The sequence below is a fragment of the Mus caroli genome, chromosome 10, assembly GCF_900094665.2.
Source record: "Mus caroli chromosome 10, CAROLI_EIJ_v1.1, whole genome shotgun sequence".
In the NCBI taxonomy this organism is placed as follows: domain Eukaryota; kingdom Metazoa; phylum Chordata; class Mammalia; order Rodentia; family Muridae; genus Mus; species Mus caroli.
In genome coordinates, this window is record NC_034579.1 from 22,191,096 (window position 1) to 22,213,924 (window position 22,829).

Genomic DNA, 22,829 nt, shown 5'->3' on the forward strand with positions numbered 1-22,829 from the left:
AAATAAAAAAAATGAGACTTCAAAAAATGAGACTTGGTGACAGGAGCATTCTCAAAACAAGGATTGAGGGGAGGTGAATAGGATTTAAAGCAAGGCACGGCGCTGCCTGGATGCATTGCTTGGAGTTTAAGTGGGGAGTTGGATGCAAATTTTTTCCATTCACTTTTCTCATTTTTTTTTAAACAAAAGCATCGTACATCAACCTTGCTAAGGGATGGGTCTGCCCCACTCAAAGAAAGAATCCCTGTCTTGATGTAACAGCTAAGTCTCTTCTGCTCTCTAGAGATACTCAGCATTTTCTGTGCAGGTTTTCCCTAGCAGGCTGATGATACTCCACTGAACCTGTTCTGCTCTGCACTGAAACAACATGATTACCCTATGTGAACCCCACTAAAGTGTAGGTAGTCGGCTTTTTGGGAAGAGCTGAATGATTTTTCATTCTTCTCACACTTAGACAAAGTTAGAAAGCCAATGAGTCTTTTATGGGAACTCTCATCTCATCATTTAAAAAACTGATGCAAAGTTAAAAGTGTAATGTTTCCGTAGGGCAGGTGAAATTACCAATAAGAACTAGGGATGATGGATAGGTCAATCTGCTTGCTCAATGATTCCACATTGTATAAATATTCTATAGGTATACCACAGTATCACTTTAATTTCATAAATATATACTACAATTATTATTTCTCAGTATCTGAAACAAATTTGAAACTGTAGCAATGATACTGTCATTTGTCAAATTGCTGGCTTTATTCTAAATTTTATTATGACCATATATTTTTATCACTGTATGAACTGAGCAGTTAGTAAGCAGTATGCTCTCAAACTGGGGTCACATTAACATATTTTAAATGGTTCGGGGGTTATTTTATACCCAGAATTGAAAATTGAGCTATTGGTGTGGTGATAAGCTTGACAGAGAGTCCAAACTTCAAAGTCAAAAGAGAAATATTAGTGTCCTTTTAACCTGGGAGTCTATTCTACTCCTATACCTAGTACAGGACAACCTGCTGGTGCTGTGCTAAACTCTAGTTTGCTAAAAGCACTGGGAGTAACTTTAACATCTTTTAAGATGTTACACATACTTTTATAGATGGAAAATAGCTGTAGCTGCAGCTATCTACTTCCCATTATGAATATATTTGTTAGGTTTTGAAAGTCCTCTTTCTTGCATAATAGTCATTTTCTCTAGTGTTTGTTTGCATTGCTTAGATTATATTCAGACCAAAAATGTGTTGCTTGAATGGAAAGAAAGGAAAAATTTGGGTGTCTTTGATTTGTTTAATCTGTCTAGTTGAAACATGAGGGACTATTATCATCAGTGGATCCTGTCTGAGTCATGCTGCATTCTGAATTTTTTAAAGAATTATTTTTTTATTCTGTATATGTATGTGTATATGTATGTGTATGTGTATATGTGTATGTGTATGTATATATATATATATATATACTGTAGCTGTGTTCAGACACACCAGAGGCCATCAGATCCCATTACAGATGGTTGTGAGCCACCATGTGGTTGCTGGAAATTGAACTCAGGACTTCTGGAATAGCAGTCAGTACTCAAATGCTGAGCCATCTTTTCAGCCTCACATGTCTGAATATTTGACAGAATAATTTCATGCCTTATAGTCCCCTAGCCTAATGAGGACAAGGGGACAAGAAACAGAAAAAAAATAGGTGCTAAAAAAAGAAAAATTATACTAAGTTCTATTCGATACCATTGGCATACTGAAGCTCTCTGTTGATGGAATGAAGTGGGCAAGGGTGACAGCAAGACTAGAAGGCCACTGAGAGTTTGTGACTGGGTTTGTTACTAAAAATTTACTGGAGAAAGCCGTTGGTGTGGAGCTGTACTGAAGCCTCCTATATCACCGGCCTTCTAAGACTGTGGGGACAGCATAAAGACTAATCCTCAACACTTGTCTGCACACCCTCTGCCCCTGTCTCTGTATGTAAGAGACAATGAATCTGCCCATGGAAGAATTGAGATCATGGGAAGAGAGAGGGGCGGTATAAGGGCAGCTGGCTTGGGATACTCCCATACGTGTTGGCAGAGTGGGTGAATGTAATGAGAGAGAAGCTTACTGAGAAATAATTTGAGCTGAAGTAGAAATTTATGTCTCAGGGTTGCTTGTTGCTATATTGAGTCCAGTATGAAATTTTTGGTATGCCTGGTATAGTCAGAACACTTTTCTCCATGGGTACAGAGAATGCCAAAGAAAGGATATGCGCCAGAGATTACCATAAAAAGAGACAAAAAGGCCTTCTGTTTCCCGAGTTCCCACCTTCTATGCACATGCATTCTGATAAAGCATGGCTTATGGTACTAAAGGAAGCTTGGCTTCAACTGTGCCCAGAGAACTGACCTACGGAGACTCATGTAGGCATGTCTCTGTTGTCCTGTACTCTGTTGGCCACTGTTGCTCACCTACAGCCCATTTAATCCTGTTAGTGAGCTAGGTTGAGAGCCCCCAACTGCCTTTGATTAGTGGTAGCTTCCAAATGCTATGCTAGAGCCTTCTTCGCATTTGCATACCTAAGGACCAACCTCTGATTTAAGGTTTAGGTGTGGGTCTGAAGCTCAATTTTATAAACCATCTTATTGATGCTTAACTCATATGGCATAAGATCCACAAATTTCAAGGGTACAGCCAGTTATTCTTAGTAAATGTATGTTTAGCAGATTTTAATCAGCATTATCACAATCCATGTGATTGCCTGCAGCCTGCCACAGCAGATAACTGACAAAACATTATAGTGTCTGTCCCTTTGTGTAGTATCATCCTATGACTGAGTAAAAACATTTAACCTTATTTTAGTGTAGAGACCAGCTTTCCCATACTGAAATAGCCAAGGAACAACCGAATCAGGTGCATCTTGTATTTTGCTACAAATAGCAGCAGAGTAGATAAGATTTTTCTTAACTGGGAACTAAAACTAATGTATTTGGCTTCTCTTGCTTGGCAGAATTGCAGTTTACATTTTCTGTCTGTTAAGTATTCTGTTTGATTTCTAGATAAGCATCACAACTTGTTTCTTCAAGATATGTGGAGTAATATTCTCCAACACTATGCTTAATTTTAAAGCCTATGTGATTATGACATTTCTTCTAGGATGAGAAGTATTTATATGGTCTATTTAGGTGTTAGGGAAGTGGTTTATAGCCTAGATTTTCAGAGCATAGGGAAATAATATATTACATATAGATTTGAAACAAAATTTTACTCTTTGTGTTTTTATTCTACAGAAGAAATGTAAAACATGTTCTAGCAAGGCATAAAGCATTAGAGTGGACTAAGTCCTACATCTTACCGGAGTTTCCCTATGATGTCAAGTGCATGTTGGTGGAGCAGAAGCGCCCCGACCACAGCATGCGGATAAGGATCATTGAGTTTCTCCAGGCAGATATGACTAAGTACCTGGAAGGCTCACTGTGAGTAACAGTGAGAACGTGCTGAGTGGAGGAGGGAGCCATGCGCAGTGAACAGTAGAATTTGTTAGGAACCAAGTTCTCTTGGCTTATGGGGACATAGCAAATAGAAGTTCAATATGTGCAGATTTAGGAGACAGACTGGGGTTATTATCTCAGTTGGTTAAATATTTGCTGCATAACCCCCAAACCCATATAAAAGTTCCGGCATGGCTGCACATGCTTGTAACTATTGCTCTAGGCTTGAAGAGCCAGCCCACCTTATCTAACATGACCCAGGTCCCAATGAGAGACCCTGTCTCAACAAACAAGGTGAACACACATGAGAACAATGTTAACTTAAGGCTTCCAGATCTGCCCACAGAAACACATACACACACACACACACACACACAGAGCACATACTAACACACATACATACACCACACACACATACATATACATACACCCTACACACAAACATGAGGAGAGAGAACATTACACTAACACATACACACCACACACACATACATCACACACACACACACACACACTACAGACATACAATGCACATTAACCCATACATACAGACAACACACTAACACACACATACACATATACATATATACACATATACTCTCCCCACACACACAGGGAGAGAGAACACACACTAACACACAACACATACACATACAGACACATACACATACATACACACACATATGCACACTCCTTGCACACACACATACACGCACACACACACACATACATACACACACACACACACACACACACACGGACGGACGGACACCATAGTAACAGAAAGCTTAGAAATCAGTGTGTGCTTTAGATTCACCTTAACTGCGGGCTGCTGGAAATGAATTCTCTCTTATCTGTTGTGGTAAACAGGTACCCCACCACCCAGCAGTACAACGACGTGGTCAATGCTCTGCTGCAGGCCCACCCTTTCCTGGATGAGGACGGCTGTGGCTTTGTAAGTGACTATGTGGGCCCACCACACTGTTCATCGCAATCCATTTGAGATTGGAGCTTTGCATTTTCCACTCTGGCTCTAATATCTTCATTTACTTAATTTTCTTTTAACTTTAAGATTATATTTATATCATTGATTCCTTTCCTCCCTCCAAACCTTTTCATATGCTCCTTGCACTCTCAGATTCATGGCCTCATTTTTATTGTTTTACATGCATATTCATATGTGAATATATATTCCTAAATACAACTGCTCAGTCTGTATGATACTGTCATGCATATGTTTTCAGGGCTGTCCACTTTGTATTGAAAAACCAGCTACTGCTCTCTTTCCCAGCAAAGACTATTTCTCCCACTCTCAGAATTTCTTAGTTGCTTGTAGTTCTTTGTGTAGAATTGAATTTGTGTTCTCACTCACTCTCTCTCGCTGTGTGTGTGTGTGCCTGTGTCTGTTTGTACCTATATATATATGTATCTCTCTGCCTGTGCATCTCTCTCTCTCTCTCTCTCTCTCTCTCTCTTAGCTTCCATATCTTTCGTTTCTTTGTCTTAGTTCTCTCTTCTCTCTTACCTTCAGCTGTGAGTCACCATCTTTCTGCCCCTCTCCTAAAGCCATCTGGAAGGTCCTGTATGACTGAAAGTGCCCAGTAGGAGAAGTGGATGATGGAGTGTTTCTTGCTTTCTGATCTAATCAAAGGGAAGTTGTCTCGAAGCCCTTGAAGGGCTTTGCGGTCTTGTCCTCATCCTCCCTCTCTAACTCTGCTGTCTGGATCAGGTAGACTCTAAGGATGCTCCACAAAACAGTTTCATGGAGTTTATCCTTCAGGAGCCAAAGAGATTCTGAGGTAAATGATGTGAAGATAGATCCTGCCACCAAAGCTTTTGAAAGATTCCAGAGCTCTAAGGAGAACAAGGGTTGAGGACTGCTGCTCTAGCATTCTTAGAAACTGGGCATACAGACAGACATATTAGAGTTTGGCAGGCTGGAGCAGGAGGACCAGGAGTTTGAAGGCAGCCTGGTGCTGTGTTAAGCAAAACAAGAGGGGAATCTTCATGTCATCATTGTACAAAGGAAACATGCCTAACGTTATTGGACTGTACACCTAAAAAGTACTTTAAAATTGTAACAAAGAGTTGAATGTTCATCACAGGAAAAGTATGCTATAAGAAGCAACCATGAGAAACTGGAGGTATATGGAGCTGAAGATATATTGCTACTCCTGTGTCTGTCCTTATATAAATCCACTTTGGTGAACATGGTTAACATGATAGAGATTCGGTAGCTTACCATCTTAAGTACACATAGGCAAGGAGTTTTTTTCTCACACCCCACCCCCATCATTCTCTCCTCTTTCTCTCCTTCCCTTTTCCCTTTCTCTCTATCATTGTCCCATTTTCAGGTAAAAGCTTAATATATATGAACCAAGTCAGAAGATTCTGAATGACAGAAGGCCTTAAAAAGCCTCATTTACCCCTCCAAACTCAGAAAAGATGTGGCATCCCATATCTGGAAATAATAGCGAGTCAAGACTAGAATTCAGTCACTCTTGCTCACAAAGGATGCCATCATTTTAAAAAAAAATGTGATTCTGTATGTAGGATGTGCTATAAACTGACTCAGTTTTTCTCTTACTAAAATCAAAATAGTGTAACCAAGCGACAACAAAAAAATCTAGGATTCTAACATCTCCAATCATGGCATTGTAGGTAATACTGACCCTCTGTGCTTCTTCTACATCAAGATACAATATAATGTTCTTCTGATCAGTGATGTGGTGGACAGAATTTTAGGCATGTCTCTATCTCTGTAAATCCCACATCCTTAGCTTCAGTCTCTGACACTGCACTATGTGGTTAGGAGCAGGGGGATGCATTTGTAGTGAATGTGAACAGATTGCTTTCATGTCATTGGTCCCCAAGCAAGACAGGTTTTACCTAGCACACTGTTTCATATATCCCAGGGGGCATAGAGATACTTGAAAATAAAGGGGAGTATTTCTAACAAGTCTTACACATATAAGCAAATAAATAGTTATATTTTAAAATTCTATTCTGTTTCTCTTCCTGTCTCTCTTCCTCTGTCTCTCCCTGTCTTTGTTTGTCTCTCTGTCTCTCTCTGTGCACTCCCACCCCCACCTCCTGCCTCTCCGTTGTGTAGATACTGGAAATCAAATTCAGGTCATCAGGCTTAGCTGCTAGTGCCTTCACTTGCTCAGCCATATTTCCTGCCATTCAATTACATTTTGAACTTTAAATCTATGGTTATTGAAGTGAGATACCTACGAAGTAAGGACTAATGCCCTGTGGGCTCCCATGGGCACCTGTGGGCATCTAATCTACATATGCTCCCATATATTATGCAAAAATAATATGAGACATGGAAAATAGTTTAGCAGGTTGTGGCCTCATTTGCACACTTAAAGATATAAGTGGAGAAGGTTGGTGCATGTATAGGTCTTTAACCAAACTCTCACCACATCTCTATATGAAGTTATGTTCATGCTAATTCCATGATGTAGAAAATGCCAAGCGGGGCTGGAGAGATAGCTCAGAGATTAAGAGCACTGGCTGCTATTCCAGAGGTCCTGAGTTCAATTACCAGCAACCACATGGTGACTTACTACCATCTGTAATGGGATCCAATGCCCTCTTCTGGTGTGTCTGAAGACAGCAACAGTGTACTCATATAGATAAATTTAATTAAAAATTTAAAAAGAAAAAGAAAAAAAAGAAAATGCCCAGAAACACTGAGAGAGCTACCATTGGTGTGTGTATGTGTGTGTGTGTGTGTGTGTTTGTGTGTGTGTGTGTATGTGTTTGTGTGTGTTATGATTCTATGTGTGCATTTATGTGCACATGCATGTGTGTGTGGTGTGTGTGCACATGTTCATGTATGTGCACATGCATTTGTGCATGGTGTGTATGTAAAAGGGAATGAAGAAGAAAAAGTAGAAGAGAGTGAGTACTTGGTTACTTTTAGGGCTGATTTTTATTTTAAACTGTCTTGAGATTTTTCAGACTTATACAGTGATTTCTGGTAGGTATTCAAGACCACGATTTCTCTTCCCAAGGTTACATTTGGTGCTAGATAATTCCTAGTTCTCTGTGGTGTGGATCCTCGTGACCACCATAGGACAGTGAGTGGGACCCTTGGTGTCCACTGGGTGTGTGTAACTCCTGTCCACTCTAGTTATATCACATGTCTTCAAATATCATGAGATTCAGGGAGGAGAAGGGAGGAGCACTCTCAGGCTGCTATTCCAGGTCCATTAGCTCATAAGATTTTGTGGTATTTATCTTCTTCCTGCATGGTGTTTGTGGTACATGACTGTTTAGAAACAAGTTACCCTAAACATCTTTTTGCTGATATTGTTGCTTTGGGGGTTAATTTCACCATACTGAGAACTGAACGCAGAGCCTCATACATTGTAAGCAAGCTCACTACCACAGAGCCATACCTCCCAGTCTTTAGCAAAGGCCTTTACATGGCAGTTTCCTCTATAGCAAAAATATTTTTATGCCCATGAAAATTAATAAAAGTTGCATAGTGTCCCATACAATCTGTATTCTGCATTGCATTTGGTTCTTCTGTTTCTGGATCTTTCTCTCTTTCTCTCTTTCTTTCTTTCTTTCTTTCTTTCTTTCTTTCTTTCTTTCTTTCTTTCTTTCTTTCTTTCTCTCTCTCTTTCTTTCTCTCTCTCTCTCTCTTTCTCTCTTTCTCTCTCTCTCTCTCTCTCTGTCTCTCTCTCTTTCTTCCTTCCTTTCTTCCTTTCTTCCTTCCTTCCTTCCTTTCTTTCTAATTTAATCTCTTTGTCATTTTCTGTGTTCTCTGGAGGCGAAAAGGTTTTTACTTTTTGGTCAAGTTGTTGTTTTTGTTTTTTTTTCCCCCTGCATCATGCAAAATGATGTGCACACTTCGCTTATCTGATGTTTCTCAATGATTATATTTGGGTTTGCAACACAAAGCATGTACCTGCCAGACGCTGCAGATTATGTCATGTCATAAGGAGCGCGTGATTTCAGACTGATTAAGAAAGCCGAGTCTGTGTAGGACTTCTCACATCCTTAGCTGGTGACTATGGGAATGGGGGATGGCTGGGCTCCAGCACAATTGTTTTCTACCTACTCATACTGTTATGTGATAGCTCACAGGGTGGGGCACAGAGCAGGTACTCAATTCACAGAGTGAACACTCCCATGGATGAGCATGCAGAATTGGTTCACTTGTGTTTGAGAGATGTGTGGAGCAAGGTTGAAGAGTTGTCCATCTCATGACATCCTAGCAGGTGATGGCTATGTGTGCAGCAGAGCTCCTGTCCCTTCTGAATTATAGGAAACACAAACAAATCAATCTGAGCTGGTTCATGTCAGGACTGAGAAAAACCACAAACCATCTACTGGTTTTATGCTGTTATAAGACAGCAATAGCAGAACATCCCAGCCTGGGGGAGATGACAAAGCATCTCTGAGTCATGCCATGCCCAGGAGCTTAATCTAGGCACAAAGCAGCTCCAGACTGGGCCTGTGGACCGCCTCCATAGGACTGGACAGATGCCAAGATGATTTAGGAATAACACTTTGTAAGCATCTTTCACAAGTAGCTAGTCCCAAGATTCATGCTCTCTCTTCCCTCTCCCCACCTTCTCTGGTTTTCCAAGACAGGGTTTCTCTGTGTAGCCCTGGCTGTCCTGGAACTGGCTCTGTAGACCAGATTGGCCTCAAACTCAGAGATCTGCCTGCCTCTGCCTCTCAAGGACTGGGATTATAGGTATGATCTGCTACCGCCACCCAGCATCATATAAAAACACAGTTTAGGAGTGGTGTGTGTGTGTGTGTGTGTGTGTGTGAACTCAGTAAAGTGCTTGCCACGTAAGCCTGATCATTCCAGTTTGATAGTCATCACCCACGTAAATAGCATGATGATGCATGCTTACGATCCTAGTGCTGAGAAAGCAGGGACAAACAGATCCCTGAAGCAGCCCAGCCTAGTCATTAAGCCCCAGGCCAGTGAGAGATCAACCTAGGTGGCTCCTTAAAAAATGAAATCCACAGTTGACCTCTGGCTTTTATATGCACATACACACATATGATGTACCCTGCATATGCACCTACACACACACACACACACTCAGACACACGCAAACATGCATAAACATGCATACAGACATGCATGCACACACAGGCATGCACACATACTTGTCAGGAAAGATCATGCTGCTCCATTTGGCAGCTGAAGAACCCAGGCTAAAGAGATTACTTATTATAAGGTATTTCGTTAGTGCACAGTAGCTTCAGTGCTGGAATCTGAATCTTCCTGACCTAGGCTACAGAGGTTTCTAAAGATCAAGGACTGTGAGACTTGAGCCATGAAACCAGCAATGGCAACAAGTAGATGCCAAACCTTTTCTAATGTTTTCTAGATAGTTTTCTAGATGCTCACAAGAAGATAATGTGAACTTGTTTGCTTGGATTTTGTTTGTTGTTTGTTTTTGGTTTTGTGGTGTTCGGTTTCATGACTCTAATTGAGGGACTTTAATTTGAACACAAAATTGTTATCAGGATAAATCTAAGGATAGATTCATTGCTTCTATTATAATATGATGAGAGTAATTTCAACCCTAAGGGTCTCATACAAAAATCATATTGCTCTACAGGACTATGCAAAGCTCTATAAGACTGACGGGCCTGTTTTGTTATTTTATACAGTTTTTATGGAAACGAGCCCTCAAAGATCGCTTTAAATATATTCGAAGACCCATAGAAGATGATGAACAAGTAATGAGGAATAAGTGTAAATTTGGACACCGAAGAGGCCAGACAAGGAAGTCTCTTGCTGACATACAATCGAATGAAATTAAAATTGTGCAGATCAAAGTAAGCCTGCATTTTAAACACTCTGACAACTTTGGCTGATTAATGACATGACAATAAATTGTAGCATGAAATCAACGCAAGACACCCTTTTAAAGTTACTAATAAAGTCAATGATTTGCATGGCTGACATAATGTTTCTTAAAGGGTGTCAGTAATCATTTGGCTACCAGGATGTTAGTATACATTTCATGACTATGCTCTTCACAGCCTTCAAAGAAACTGGAAAAACCTCTTACAACTCTGGTTTCTTGAGCTGTCTCTCTTCTTCTCATTCTACACTGCACTTAGAATTCTCTTTTTCTCTTAGTTTTTGGAATGTCTCAGGAGATCAAACTTACTTCAAATCCTTATCTAGCTAAAGATGACCTTGAACTCCTGATCCTCCCGTGTTTGCTTCCAACGTATTGGGATTACAGACCTGCACCATCACAGCCTCTTACACCTCGCCTTGTGATGTTCATATCACTACGGAAAGTTATAATCTTAATATTAAATTAGTCTCTGATATTAAGTCCTAGAGATTGAACCCAGAGTCTTGTGCGTGCTAGGCAAACGTTCTTCTACTGAACTGTGCTCCTACACCTAGAACCATTTTAATGCTCCCGTTAGGTAGTCTTCTATCCTAAGGTTCTGGAGAGGCAGTTATCCATAAGCTTGGGTACAGAGCTCTACACTAGCTTCCTTCACCTGCTGGTTCAGAAGGCTTCCAACCCTATGCTGTGAGTAGCTTTAAGCTGAGGACCAGGCAAAGCCTAAGACTCCTTCTCCACAAAGGAGAGGCCATGTGAGTCTTAACAAGTGTTCTTTAACTACTCAGAGCGCCAGATGTCCTCAGAAAAACATTTTCTGTTTAAATTACTAATTGCTAAATGTAATAGACTGAACTCTTAAGAACACTGTACAAATTATTAAATATAGAAGATGAATCTTTTGTCCTCCCAATTCCATTTTCACTTTAATCTACAGGAATATTAGAAATCCTAATTCTTCACACATTAATATTTAGAATGTACATGATGTAAATACTCTATTTTTCATCTGGTATGTTTGTCTATTATTAATAGAGTAAATTATTTGATCAGATCAACTTTAATAGTATTTTTTTAAGCTCAAGGACATATGCTCAACATGTTTTGTAAACCATTCATTCCAGCGTCGTGCAACATGTAAAGTTCCAGAAGGTTATTGGATAAATATTTTATTAAAACTGTAAATGAGACTTTCGTGTGCTAAGTCAGTTACGATACTATTAATTATACATCTTCTTTGACAAAATGACAAGAAGGGTACCCTAAATTCAGGTAGGAAGATTTTTTTGAAATTTTGCTTGTACAATTACAGATATACACTAAAAACATAGTAGCTATAGAAGAACACACCGGTAAGCACAGACTTAGGAGGCTCGAGCAGAAGGACAGAGCATTCAAGCTTAGCCTAAGCTATAGAATGAGACATTGACTTTTGAAAAAGGAGAGAAAATGAATTAAAATCATGATAAGATAGTTATATGCGTTTAAGAAATTTTGCACATAGTCTTAAAATGTCACTCTAGAAAAGAACAATATTGCATTATTGCTGTGTGACACTATTCCTGGGGAGATTTTACCCCAGACAAGACACTGGTGATAGACTATCAGCATCTAACTTGGAAAGCCAGTGAGTGTTATTGGACTTATTTACAGGAATATGGTTGAGGGTCACTTACAGGAACAGAAATGACTCAGAGACAGCTGTATTACCAAAGCCCACCACCAAAGCTGGGAGTCTAGAGCTTATTGCACAACTTGTGGGCTCCTCTTTGAGGTTGGATGGTATTCTTTTCAGGAGAGCTGGATAGTCTGAGCCTCCTCTTTGCAGCTCAGCTTGCCTGCGAGCCTTCTTAGCATGTCAACTGATCTCTGCTTCTCCAAGATAGGTAGGCATATCTGAGTATTTCTCTGGGTCATCTTTACCCTTGAGGAGGGAGGGGCCTAGTGAATCTTACCAGTTTCAGGGACTTCCTGAGCTATTATGAATTGTATATTTTCTATCGTAGAGAACTTCCCTGCAATATAAGATGTTTCACTTCTCATTATGACATCCTGTTGTTTCCCTTCCCTGTAAACATTCTGTTTTAAGCATTTCACCTCCACTTTAACATTGTATATATTAAATTTTTTTTCCCCAAGATGGAAGGTTTTAATCTCACAGGCACTGCTGGAGAAGAATTGTGCATAAATTTATTTCCTCCCTCAAAATACAGATTTTTGCTACACTGAAAGTTAAGTTCTTTCCTAAGAAATTAAAAATAAATAAATTCAGTTCCATTCCCCCATGTTTCCTGTGGTTCATATCACACTGAAACACTTTGGAACTAATAACTGATAAAGTGGAATAAATAGCAATTGTCCCCTGAGTTGAAACTTCATGTCTCCTGCAGTCCGAGGTCACACTGAGAGACACAACTTTCTGTTGATGTCTTCCTTCAGTTCATATAACATCTTTGAGTCCTCTTTGTACATTGTCACTTGTCAAAACTCCTGAGAACTGTTTGGAGCTACAGTGTGTGTGTGTGTGTGTATGTGTGTGTGTATGTGTGTGTGTGTATCTTTTCTCTAGACCCTCAGTGGTACCTATATTATGGGATGGATCCCTCTAAGGCCTACACAGAGGCATTGATTTAAAAAGAAAAGAACAGGGAATTGAATTTTTCAGGGCTAGGCTTTGTTTTGTAATTAAACAGAGATTTTTTTACTTTCCTGCTATCTAAACTAAAAGGAGATTGGTTATGTCTAAGTAATGACATCTTTCCTGGGAAGGAAATCCCACTGGAATTATTTACATATCTCCCCTTCTCAAATGGAGCTGTAAATTGCTGTTTTCTTAAAGTCTGGAGCCTCTCTGTATGATTTTGTGGTCTATTTAAGGAATGAAACACAGAATACATGTATTTATATATCTTTTTTTTTTCTGGCTCCAGGAGTGATAGAAACTGTATGAACATGATTGTAGAAGTTGGCAGAACCTCAATACACTGGATTTATGTCATAGATTTTAGTACCTCATACTGATTGCCTAAATTACTTTCAATCGCCACTTTGACCTTCTGATAGCTCTCTTAAGGTCTGAACAACAAAGATGTTTGGTCTTTGATATTGTTGGGTAATTCTTATATTTTAAAAGTTCCTTGGCTGGTACAATATGTTGACACTATAGAAAAAAATAAATCTATCTTATATGCTGTAGAGATGCAAAATGTTGGAGTAGGGAAGAGGCAGGTCTAAGACCACTCATGTGGTCTAAGACAGAGAAAGAGGGATTGGTCCCTTAGAGGAAGGGATGCAGGAGGAGAGAATTGATGTGATTTGATTTGTTTTCTGCAGTTACATCTTTTTTTGGTGATAGGGAACAAGAATGGAAGGAATCTCAAGCAACAAGTGTGGGATTCTTAGTCCTTTCACATGAACGTCCACAATCCATAACTCATAATCCGTAATCACCTGTGTGGCTCTGAGCAGGAACCTCTTGCTCCTAGTCCTCACCTTCTCTAGTCTCAGTTTAGCTCTGCACAACTCTGCTCTTTAGCTATAGTGCCCAAAGCAAGTGCAGCGCTAGTGCCCTACCTGTGCATCTCTGGCCGTGGGTGCCTCTGACATTCCACTAAGAACATGCCCACTGTACTTGAAGGCTAGCTCACTTGCCAGAATTCTCGGCTCCATTTCCAGACCACTCCCTCAAGAAGCTGAGTGTTTTTCCATCTTTCAAAATGTCTTTCCAACCTCCAGACCTCATGAGGCTGCTTGCCCAGTCTTGAATCGGTGCAGCAGCTATGCCACCACTTACTAAACACTTGACTTTTGGTGTCAAAAGAAATAAGATGAAACAGGAGATAGCCTGAGAACAGGGTAGTGGTAGCCTGCTGTGAGTCTTGAAATGCCTCTAGATAATCCAGAACCAGGTAATCTATAGTTCCATGCATTGGAAACTATGTTTCCTATCCTTTTTAAATTAATTATTGGTGTCCATGTATGATGTGTGTGATCATGTGCATTGCCGTGGTGTATGTGTGGAGGTCAGAGGAGAGCTTTGTGGAGTCAGATCTCTCTTTCCATCTTTGTGATGATAACGGGGAGACGTCTGAGACCACTGGGCTTGTACAGTATACACTTCTGACACATTATTCTTTTTTCTATTGCTCCTGAAAACTTAAAACAAACAAACAAACAAACTCCTTTTTAGCTAGCAGACTCTCAAACCATGATCAGGTGGGAGAATCGTGCCCAGGCCGAGCAGCTCCGGGGACTCCAGGCTTTGGCCTTGCTTCTCTGTAACTTTTCCGTCCCTCTGTCAGTCTCCTGGAGTGATGGAAACATTCCTGAGGGACTGGCTGGCTCTGCTGCCTGTGTCTTGTTCTGTAGCCAGTGAGGAAGATCTGTGAGGAGCACAGGCTGGAATAGAGCTGCTTTAAAAGTGGGAAAGAGAATATTTCACTGTCTAAACACATGCACTTTTCATTTCCCTTCCTAAGGCATCTGTAAAGGACCTTTTCCCAGTGTCTGAAACATGAAGAACTGGAGTGAACTTGTGTCCCATTGGGATGCGAAATGTTCTGTCAACTATCATGGTAGTTTATTGAGGGAGAGGAACTTGGGAATTTGAACCTTATTTTTAACTTACAGGATAGTGACATCAGAATTCAATAAATGTTTTTAGTTGTGTCCTCATATCTCAAAGCTTCCCAGGTTTTTGCTAATAAATAAGAACATTAACTAATTACCACTTGTTAAGTTACCAACACTATATTTACCATTTAGCTCTCTCTCCAAAGCACGTTTCTATTTTTTTAGTATGTACACGCTTCCTGAGTTTAAAGCTGGGGAGTGATGTTTCGTGTTACTTGGTTTGGCCCAGAATTAAAGTAGCTTGCGAGTTGTGCCCAAGCCTGTCTGGGGATCCTTGCAGTGCCCCTGTGGCTGTTTCTTGGGGCGTGGTTATTTGTTTCATGCTGCAGCTGACACATGGTGATTAATTGCATAAATACTCATTATTTTTACATCCTTTCCACAGATGTTCCTCTCTTGGTTCAAAACCAAGCTAGACAGCAGAAAATGAAGAAAAGTGGTGACAGTTAACTGTATTCCAAGTAGACTGCAATGATTGCCATCAGCAGGCAGCTAATTTACTAATGCTGGAAAGTTTTACAATCAGCTGAATACTTGGAAGCATTGAGTGAAGCTGTACGGGGCAAACTGCTTGCTGACTGCTTGAGGCTCAGGCCTACGTGCTAAATCCAAAGGCTGATCAGAGTCAATAGAGAAAGCATCATTCCCAAATTCTACTTAGTAACAATACAGTTCAAGACAGGTACTACTGGAATTTGGTTTAAACAAACCCCCAGCTTCCAAAGTGGCACCCTCCAATAGAAATACAACATGAATCACTTGGGTAATATCTAGTTTTCTAGGAGCCTCATATAAAAAGGCAAAAAGAAGCACATGAAATTGACATCAGTAGCTTTTGCTTTGTTTTATTTTGTTTTTTTGTTTTGTTTGTTTGTTTGTTTTTGAGACAGGGTTTCTCTGTGTAGCCCTGGCTGCCCTGGAACCCACTCTGTAGACCAGGATGGCCTCAAACTCAGAAATCCACCTGCATCTGCCTCCCAAGTGCTGGGATTAGAGGAGTGTGCCACCACTGCCCAGCTGATGTCAGTACCTTTTACTGAACCAGTTGGAGATGCCATGTCAACATTTCGATGTGTGATCATTATAAAATCAATGATATAGTCTTCATTCTGTTCTTGCTTTTGAAATCTAGTATTACCAGCACGACCTTCAAATTAACTAGCCATGCTTAAGCTGATCAGTAGCCACATGTGCCTAGTGCCTAACATGTTGGGTCCCTCAAGTCTATTTAACCTTGGAAAAACAGTAGAGAAGAAGGTGACACTAAATAGATAATGCCATAGAAGCAGAATTTATTTTACACAGAGCCGTTGAAGTAGAGTTTTGATAATATATCTAAAAGAGAATGAAATTTTTAAAATAAGATGTTTAAAGGTTCATTTATTTATTTATTTATTTATTTATTTATTGGACCATGAAAAGATAGCTTTATTCCATGAAAATATTCTCAACAGAGAACACTATTGGAAACAAGGCTTTTCCACTATTAAGAAATCAATATGTGGGATCCATCCCATAATCAGCTTCCAAATGCTGACACCATTGCATACACTAGCAAGATTTTGCTGAAAGGACCCAGATATAGCTGTCTCTTGTGAGACTATGCCGGGGCCTAGCAAACACAGAAGTGGATGCTCACAGTCAGCTATTGGATGGATCACAGGGCTCCCAATGGAGAAGCTAGAGAAAGTACCCAAGGAATTAAAGGGATCTGCAACCCTATGGGGGAACAACATGATGAACTAACCAGTACCCGGGAGTTCTTGACTCTAGCTGCATATGTATCGAAAGATGGCCTAGTTGGCCATCACTGGAAAGAGAGGCCCATTGGACTTGCAAACTTTATATGCCCCAATACAGGGGAATGCCAGGGCCAAAAGAATGGGAATGGGTGGGTAGGGAAGGGGGGGTATGGGGGACTTTTGGGATAGCATTGGAAATGTAATTGAGGAAAATACGTAATAAAAAAAAAGAAAAAAAAAAGAAATCAATATGTGGACAAAGAGTAGAAATTACTGTGAAATTAAGAGATTTCTTTTAGATAGCTCATGAGTTCAAAGTTTAAGTATGGTTTAAGAATGACTTAAAAACTGTGCAAGTTCAAGCATCTTCAAATGTTATAACCCATATACAGGTTACACTACTCCACCTGAAAGTACGTACCTACTCTGGAAGCAAGCGCCAGCTATAGAAAAACACACAGTAGCTTGAAAAGAACATTCTTTACCAGAAAGCTTTGGATTCGCTCTCTGTAATTGTTAGCCAGGAAAACATAAGCACTTCAGTCTTTGTGCAGAAGACAAACACAGCCAGATCACATTTCCTTCTTATCCGCTAACTTCTGAAACAAAAATAGCACGACTTTTAAAAACGACTTCATGTAGTCTGTCAGTATAGAATAATGTCACATTATATAAATAATCCTGTAACAATGCTTAATATTGAAGACTGTATAGTTTATTAGCCTCAAAGGTAATATACTATATGTCAGCTACATAACAGTGATGTACTTGATCTTATCAAGGCTTTAATGTTTACCTAATTGTCATTCAAAATTGTATGTGTTTTGCCTGCTTGATCATCTGTATACCACATGCATGCCTGGTACCCTTGGAAACCAGAAGAGGTCATTGGATAACTGGGTATCAAAGTTGCTCAGGGTTGTGAGCTACTCTATTAGTGCTTGAAATCGAATTTAAGTCCTCTGAAAGACCAACCCTTGAGCTTTAAGCCACTTCTCCAGCCCCACTTTTGTTTTTGATGTTGGATCTCAGGTAGCTCTCAGTTTAGCCTTGAATTCACTATGTAGCCAAAGATGAGTTTCAATTTCCATTCTCCTGCTTCTATGTTCCTAGTGCTGGGATGACAGATATGTGCCACCACGCTTGGCTTATAAGCAAGACACTCTTGCTTATGTCTTCGCAGAATCATTTAGACTGTAGAGTTTAAAACAAGATTATGTTTAGTAAAACTCAACTTGAGTTTATTCACCTCTGAGAAAGAGAAAAGGTTTAATTCCATTTTTTAACCATTCTGTATTTTCCCTTTGCAGAAGCAGTCTGTTGACATCTAATTTATACATGTTTATCTTCTCATTTCTGTCTCAGCCATCAGCCTAGACATCAGTCAGCTAGCGCTGAGCTCTGAGGTTCCAGCTGAATCTCCAGGGGTTGGAGAGGCCATTCCACAAGTATCAGTGCGGCAAGGGAAGACCTGCTCTGCCTGAATCTAGCAGGAGTTCACTTTCTGACTAATTCATCATGATTCCCTTGAGGCCACTGCGCTGTAGTGTCATTTCCTGTTTCCCTGCACAGGACTGGTGTCTTTAGCCTTTATTCCTCCTTCCTTTCCCTTCCCCTCTGTTCTCATGAGGACAAATTCTTTTCATATTCTTTATGAAAGACAACTCGGCTGCAGTTCTGTAAGAAACAGACGGGCCTCATAGAAAATGAGATCAGGGGACAAGAGAAGCAGGTCTACACTAGAAGAAGCATCCAGAGAATCTGGTCATCTTGGTGTTTGAGAAGTCTCTTCGTCCTAAGGAGAGGGACCTGGACCAACCAGTTTCTAAGTTCCTTTGAACTGGGAAAATGCAAAGGTCATTAATAATACATCTAATATCAGATAAATCATTCAAAGGGCAAGAATATTGAGAACTTAAAACTCTGATGCACTGTGACATGTACACAATCTACGAGACAAAATAGACACCAAGGTTGGCATGTAGCTTACCACTGGATCACTGCTGGTGCCACTGAATGGACCTGAGATTTCCTCCCCCAACCTCAGTGTCAACCTTGCCAACATCATGGTGTCTGGAAGTAACCATGCCTTGGAATTTTATGTTATCATTTACCAGGTTTTTAAGACAGTGATTTTTTTGTCATCTATGCATAAAATGAATCTACTGTTTCATGTGGCTTATTTTTTGAGATATGAAGTCATGATATGATTGAATTGGATAAATTCCTTTCCTCACTTGCTTTGACGTCTGTCTTTGGGATCCAATCAGGCTCTTCTTTCTTTCTTTCTTTCTTTCTTTCTTTCTTTCTTTCTTTCTTTCTTTCTTTCTTTCTTTCTTTCTTTCTTTCTTTCTTTCACCACAGGTTTAGTAATCTAATGTGACAGGAAACCCCACTGTCTCTAGCTGCTTGTCTATCCACTGCCATCTGATGTGTGTCTGTTTTGGCTTCTAGGACATGCTGCTTTGGCCCACACGCAGGAGCTTTTGACAAAGACTTTTGCATAGGGCAGAACTGCTCATTTATAGATTATACAAGTATACAACTTTTCATGGCAGAGTTAAATTGTTTTCATAAATGATTGTAGATATTTGACTCCCTAAGCAAGACTTATTATTGGATGTCTTTCATATTCAAACTTGAAAATAAATTGTTTAATTAGTCCTGATTTTCATTATGATTATTTACAAATTGAGTATATCTTCATATATTTGTAAAAGGTTTGCACTTAATTCTCCTTGAAATTCCTGTTCACGTCTTTGACCATTTTTCTGTGAGCATTTTTATTTGCAAGAACCATAAATGTATATATTTTTATGAATATATCACTTATATGAGATTTATCAATTATATCCCTTGTCAGTATCTCCTCTCAGTCTGTGCTTTTTCCTTTAAACTTCTTTCTGTTTGTATTTTGACAGACACAGTTGTCATTTAATGTAATTATAGTTATCAGTCTTCTCTTTTTGATTTAGTGCCTTCAGAAAATCTTTTTCCACATTGAACTGATAAAATTATTCATCAATTTCCTTTAATTAAAAAAAAAAGTTTTGCCTTTAACATGAAAGTTCTCAAACCACAAAGGGCTCTTTCTTTTTAAGCAAAATAATGTCTTATACGTTTGTGAAACAGCCCTTCTCCTCTTCCTGGAGCCCGTGGCACACCTTTGTTGCTCCAAGCTCTGGTCTGAAAGTGTGTTGTACTCTGATGCTCTGGCCATCTACTCCTGATACAATAGCTGCATTCTTTGAGTATATGGCTGAGAAACATCTGGATACCTTCCATTTGTTGTAGTTCATCAAGAGACCCTCACTTACAGAGACCGCAGAGATCGCCATTGTTGCAAACTGCAAGAGGTTTTTATTATTCCAACATGTTGGGAAACCCCGTCTCAGCACACAGGCCAGAGGAGAGACCCAGAACAAAGAAAGAAAACCCCTTTTATATCTTTGTAAGGGGCAGATTTAGGCAACAGGGTCTTCTGAAATAAGCTTCTCTCTAGCTCCAGATAGTTTATATATTAACAGGTATGTTGTTGAATCTATAACTCTTTTTGAAAAAAAAAAAAAAGACTTCTTACAAGCTGAATCTTTCTAAATGTAAATGACCAACCCATACATTTATTTATAAACAGTTTTCTTCATGCACATCCTGCATGTCTTTTTATAGATTTACATCACATTAAAGGCAATTTATAATTATTTTTTGAAATACTAAAAATATTTTCTAGCTGAGTAAGATGGCACATACCTGCAATGCCATTATTAATAGGCTTGGGTAGGAGGACTGAAGAGTTGGGGGCCAGCCTGGGCTACATGGTAAAACTCTTTGATGGAGTTGGTGCTCTCTTCCACTATGTGGATTCTGAGATCAATCTCAGATTGTTTGTTGGCAGGTGCTTTTACCCACTGAGCCATCTCTCTGTCACCTCTTTCTCTTTCATTGTTCTCAGTAGACAGCCGAATGAGAATATAATACAGCATGTTTGACACATCTAGGATTTTAAAGAGCATCCGCTTTTAAAACTTCACCATTCAAAAATGATGTTAGCTTGAGATCTTTTTGTTCAATAAATATAATTTTTTTTTACGTATTTTCCTCAGTTACATTTCCAATGCTATCCCAAAAGTCCCCCATACCCTCCCCCCCACTTCCCTACCCACCCATTCCCATTTTTTGGCCCTGGAGTTCCCCTGTACTGGGGCATATAAAGTTTGCGTGTCCAATGGGCCTCTCTTTTCTTTTGATACATATGCAGCTAGAGTCAAGAGCTCCGGGATACTGGTTAGTTCATAATGTTGTTGNCACATGTGTGAGAGTTTTTTGCATAGATCGTTTGATGTGAGAAGACCACCTCATATAAGAGTCACACATTCTGATGGCAGTCTACATAAAAGGACATGGATGACAATAGCTTTTTCTTTTTGCCTGATTTGCCCTTCCCCTTACTCATTGGCAAATTTATCTATCCTATAATGAGGCATTTCTTTGCTGGTATCCTTCTTGGAGATTCCAGTGTACACTGAAGACCAACTGAAACAGTCTCATGAACTAAGCAATTGCTGAATTCTGGGTTTTTTTTTTTCCTTTAAAGAGTAGCAAGACCTCTAGCCTGTAAGCCACTATAATAAATATACTTTAATATACAAAAAAAAAAGAAATGTTACAAAACAAACAGTGCTCATGTGTGTATGCCATATCCCAAATATAAGTAATAGATATGTTTGGGTTTGAAACCAACCAGATAAAAACTTAGGACTCATCTACACCCATAAGCCTTGGTTATGACTTTCAAATAGGTTATCTTCAAGAAAATTGTTGAACAAGTCAAATGAACTTTCTATTCAATCAAGATGAAGCAATAAAAAATGAACTCTAAATGTTTAGAGTACTATGTAATTTTTAGTAATTTTTCCATTTTTAAAATTTTAGTATTATTGAAAACAACATTTAACATAGAGATTGATGCAGTTTGGGAACATGAATTCAAATAGTGTGATATTAGATACATTTGTATCACTTTTGTACAGATAACTGACTACCTAAACAACGGTCCTTGTAACATGAATTGTTATTTCCTTAACAAAACATTGAAGCTCAGAAGTTGAAGTATTAACATTGTATTCATTTAAATGTGTAATTAAATCATGCTGGAGGATGACTCAGCAGTTAGAAGCACTTACTGCTCTTGCAGAAGACACAGTTTGGGTTGTTAGCATAGACATGATGGCTCACAGTTCCAAGGAACCTAATACACTCTTCTGCCCTCTGCAGGCATCAGGTATGCACTTTGTGTACATAACTACATGTAGACAATACATAAAGATAAAAGTAACAAAAATCTAGGGACAGAGTGTTTAAACGCATATGCAGCTCTTAAGAAGTCCCAGGTTCAGTCCATAGTACCTTTTTTTTTCTTTTTTAATATTTTTATTAGGTATTTTCCTCATTTACATTTCCAATGCTATCCCAAAAGACCCCCATACCCTCCTCCCCACTCCCCTACCCACCCACTCCCACTTTTTGGCCCTGGCGTTCCCCTGTATTGGAGCATATAAAGTGTGCATGACCAATGGGCCTCTTTCCACTAATGGCCAACTAGGCCATCTTTTGATATATATGCAGCTAGAGACAAGAGCTCCGGGGTACTGGTTAGTTCATATTGTTGTTCCACCTATAGGGTTGCAGATTCCTTTAGCTCCTTGGGTACTATCTCTAGCTCCTCCATTGGGGGCCCTGTGATCCATTCAATAGCTGACTGTGAGCATNCACTTCTGTGTTTGCTAGGCCCCGGTATAGTTTCACAAGACACAGTTATATCAGGGTCCTTTCAGCAAAATCTTGCTAGTGTATGCAATGGTGTTAGCTTTTGGAGGCTGATTATGGGATGGATCCCTGGATATGGCAGTCTCTAGATGGTCCATCCTTTCGCCTCAGCTCCAAACTTTGTCTCTGTAACAACTTCCATGGGTGCTTTGTTCCCAATTCTAAGAAGGGGCAAAGTGTCCACACTTTGGTCTTCGCTCTTCTTGAGTTTTATGTGTTTCGCAAATTATATCTTATATCTTGGGAATTCTAAGTTTCTGGACTAATATCCACTTATCAGTGAGTACATATCATTTGAGTTCTTTTGTGATTGGGTTACCT

General features: G+C 39.6%; 1 protein-coding gene across 2 annotated transcripts in view; it reads left to right on the forward strand.

Annotated features, from left to right (window-relative positions):
• The window catches only part of Samd3 (sterile alpha motif domain containing 3), a 58,905-nt gene that overhangs the window by 12,370 nt on the left and 23,706 nt on the right, over positions 1 to 22,829 (forward strand). For both annotated transcript variants that reach the window (XM_021173945.1, XM_021173944.2), the window contains 3 exons: positions 3,251 to 3,436; positions 4,322 to 4,406; positions 10,112 to 10,279. In XM_021173945.1, the coding sequence (XP_021029604.1) occupies positions 3,251 to 3,436; positions 4,322 to 4,406; positions 10,112 to 10,279 (439 nt within the window). The remainder of the gene's footprint in view (positions 1 to 3,250; positions 3,437 to 4,321; positions 4,407 to 10,111; positions 10,280 to 22,829) is intronic.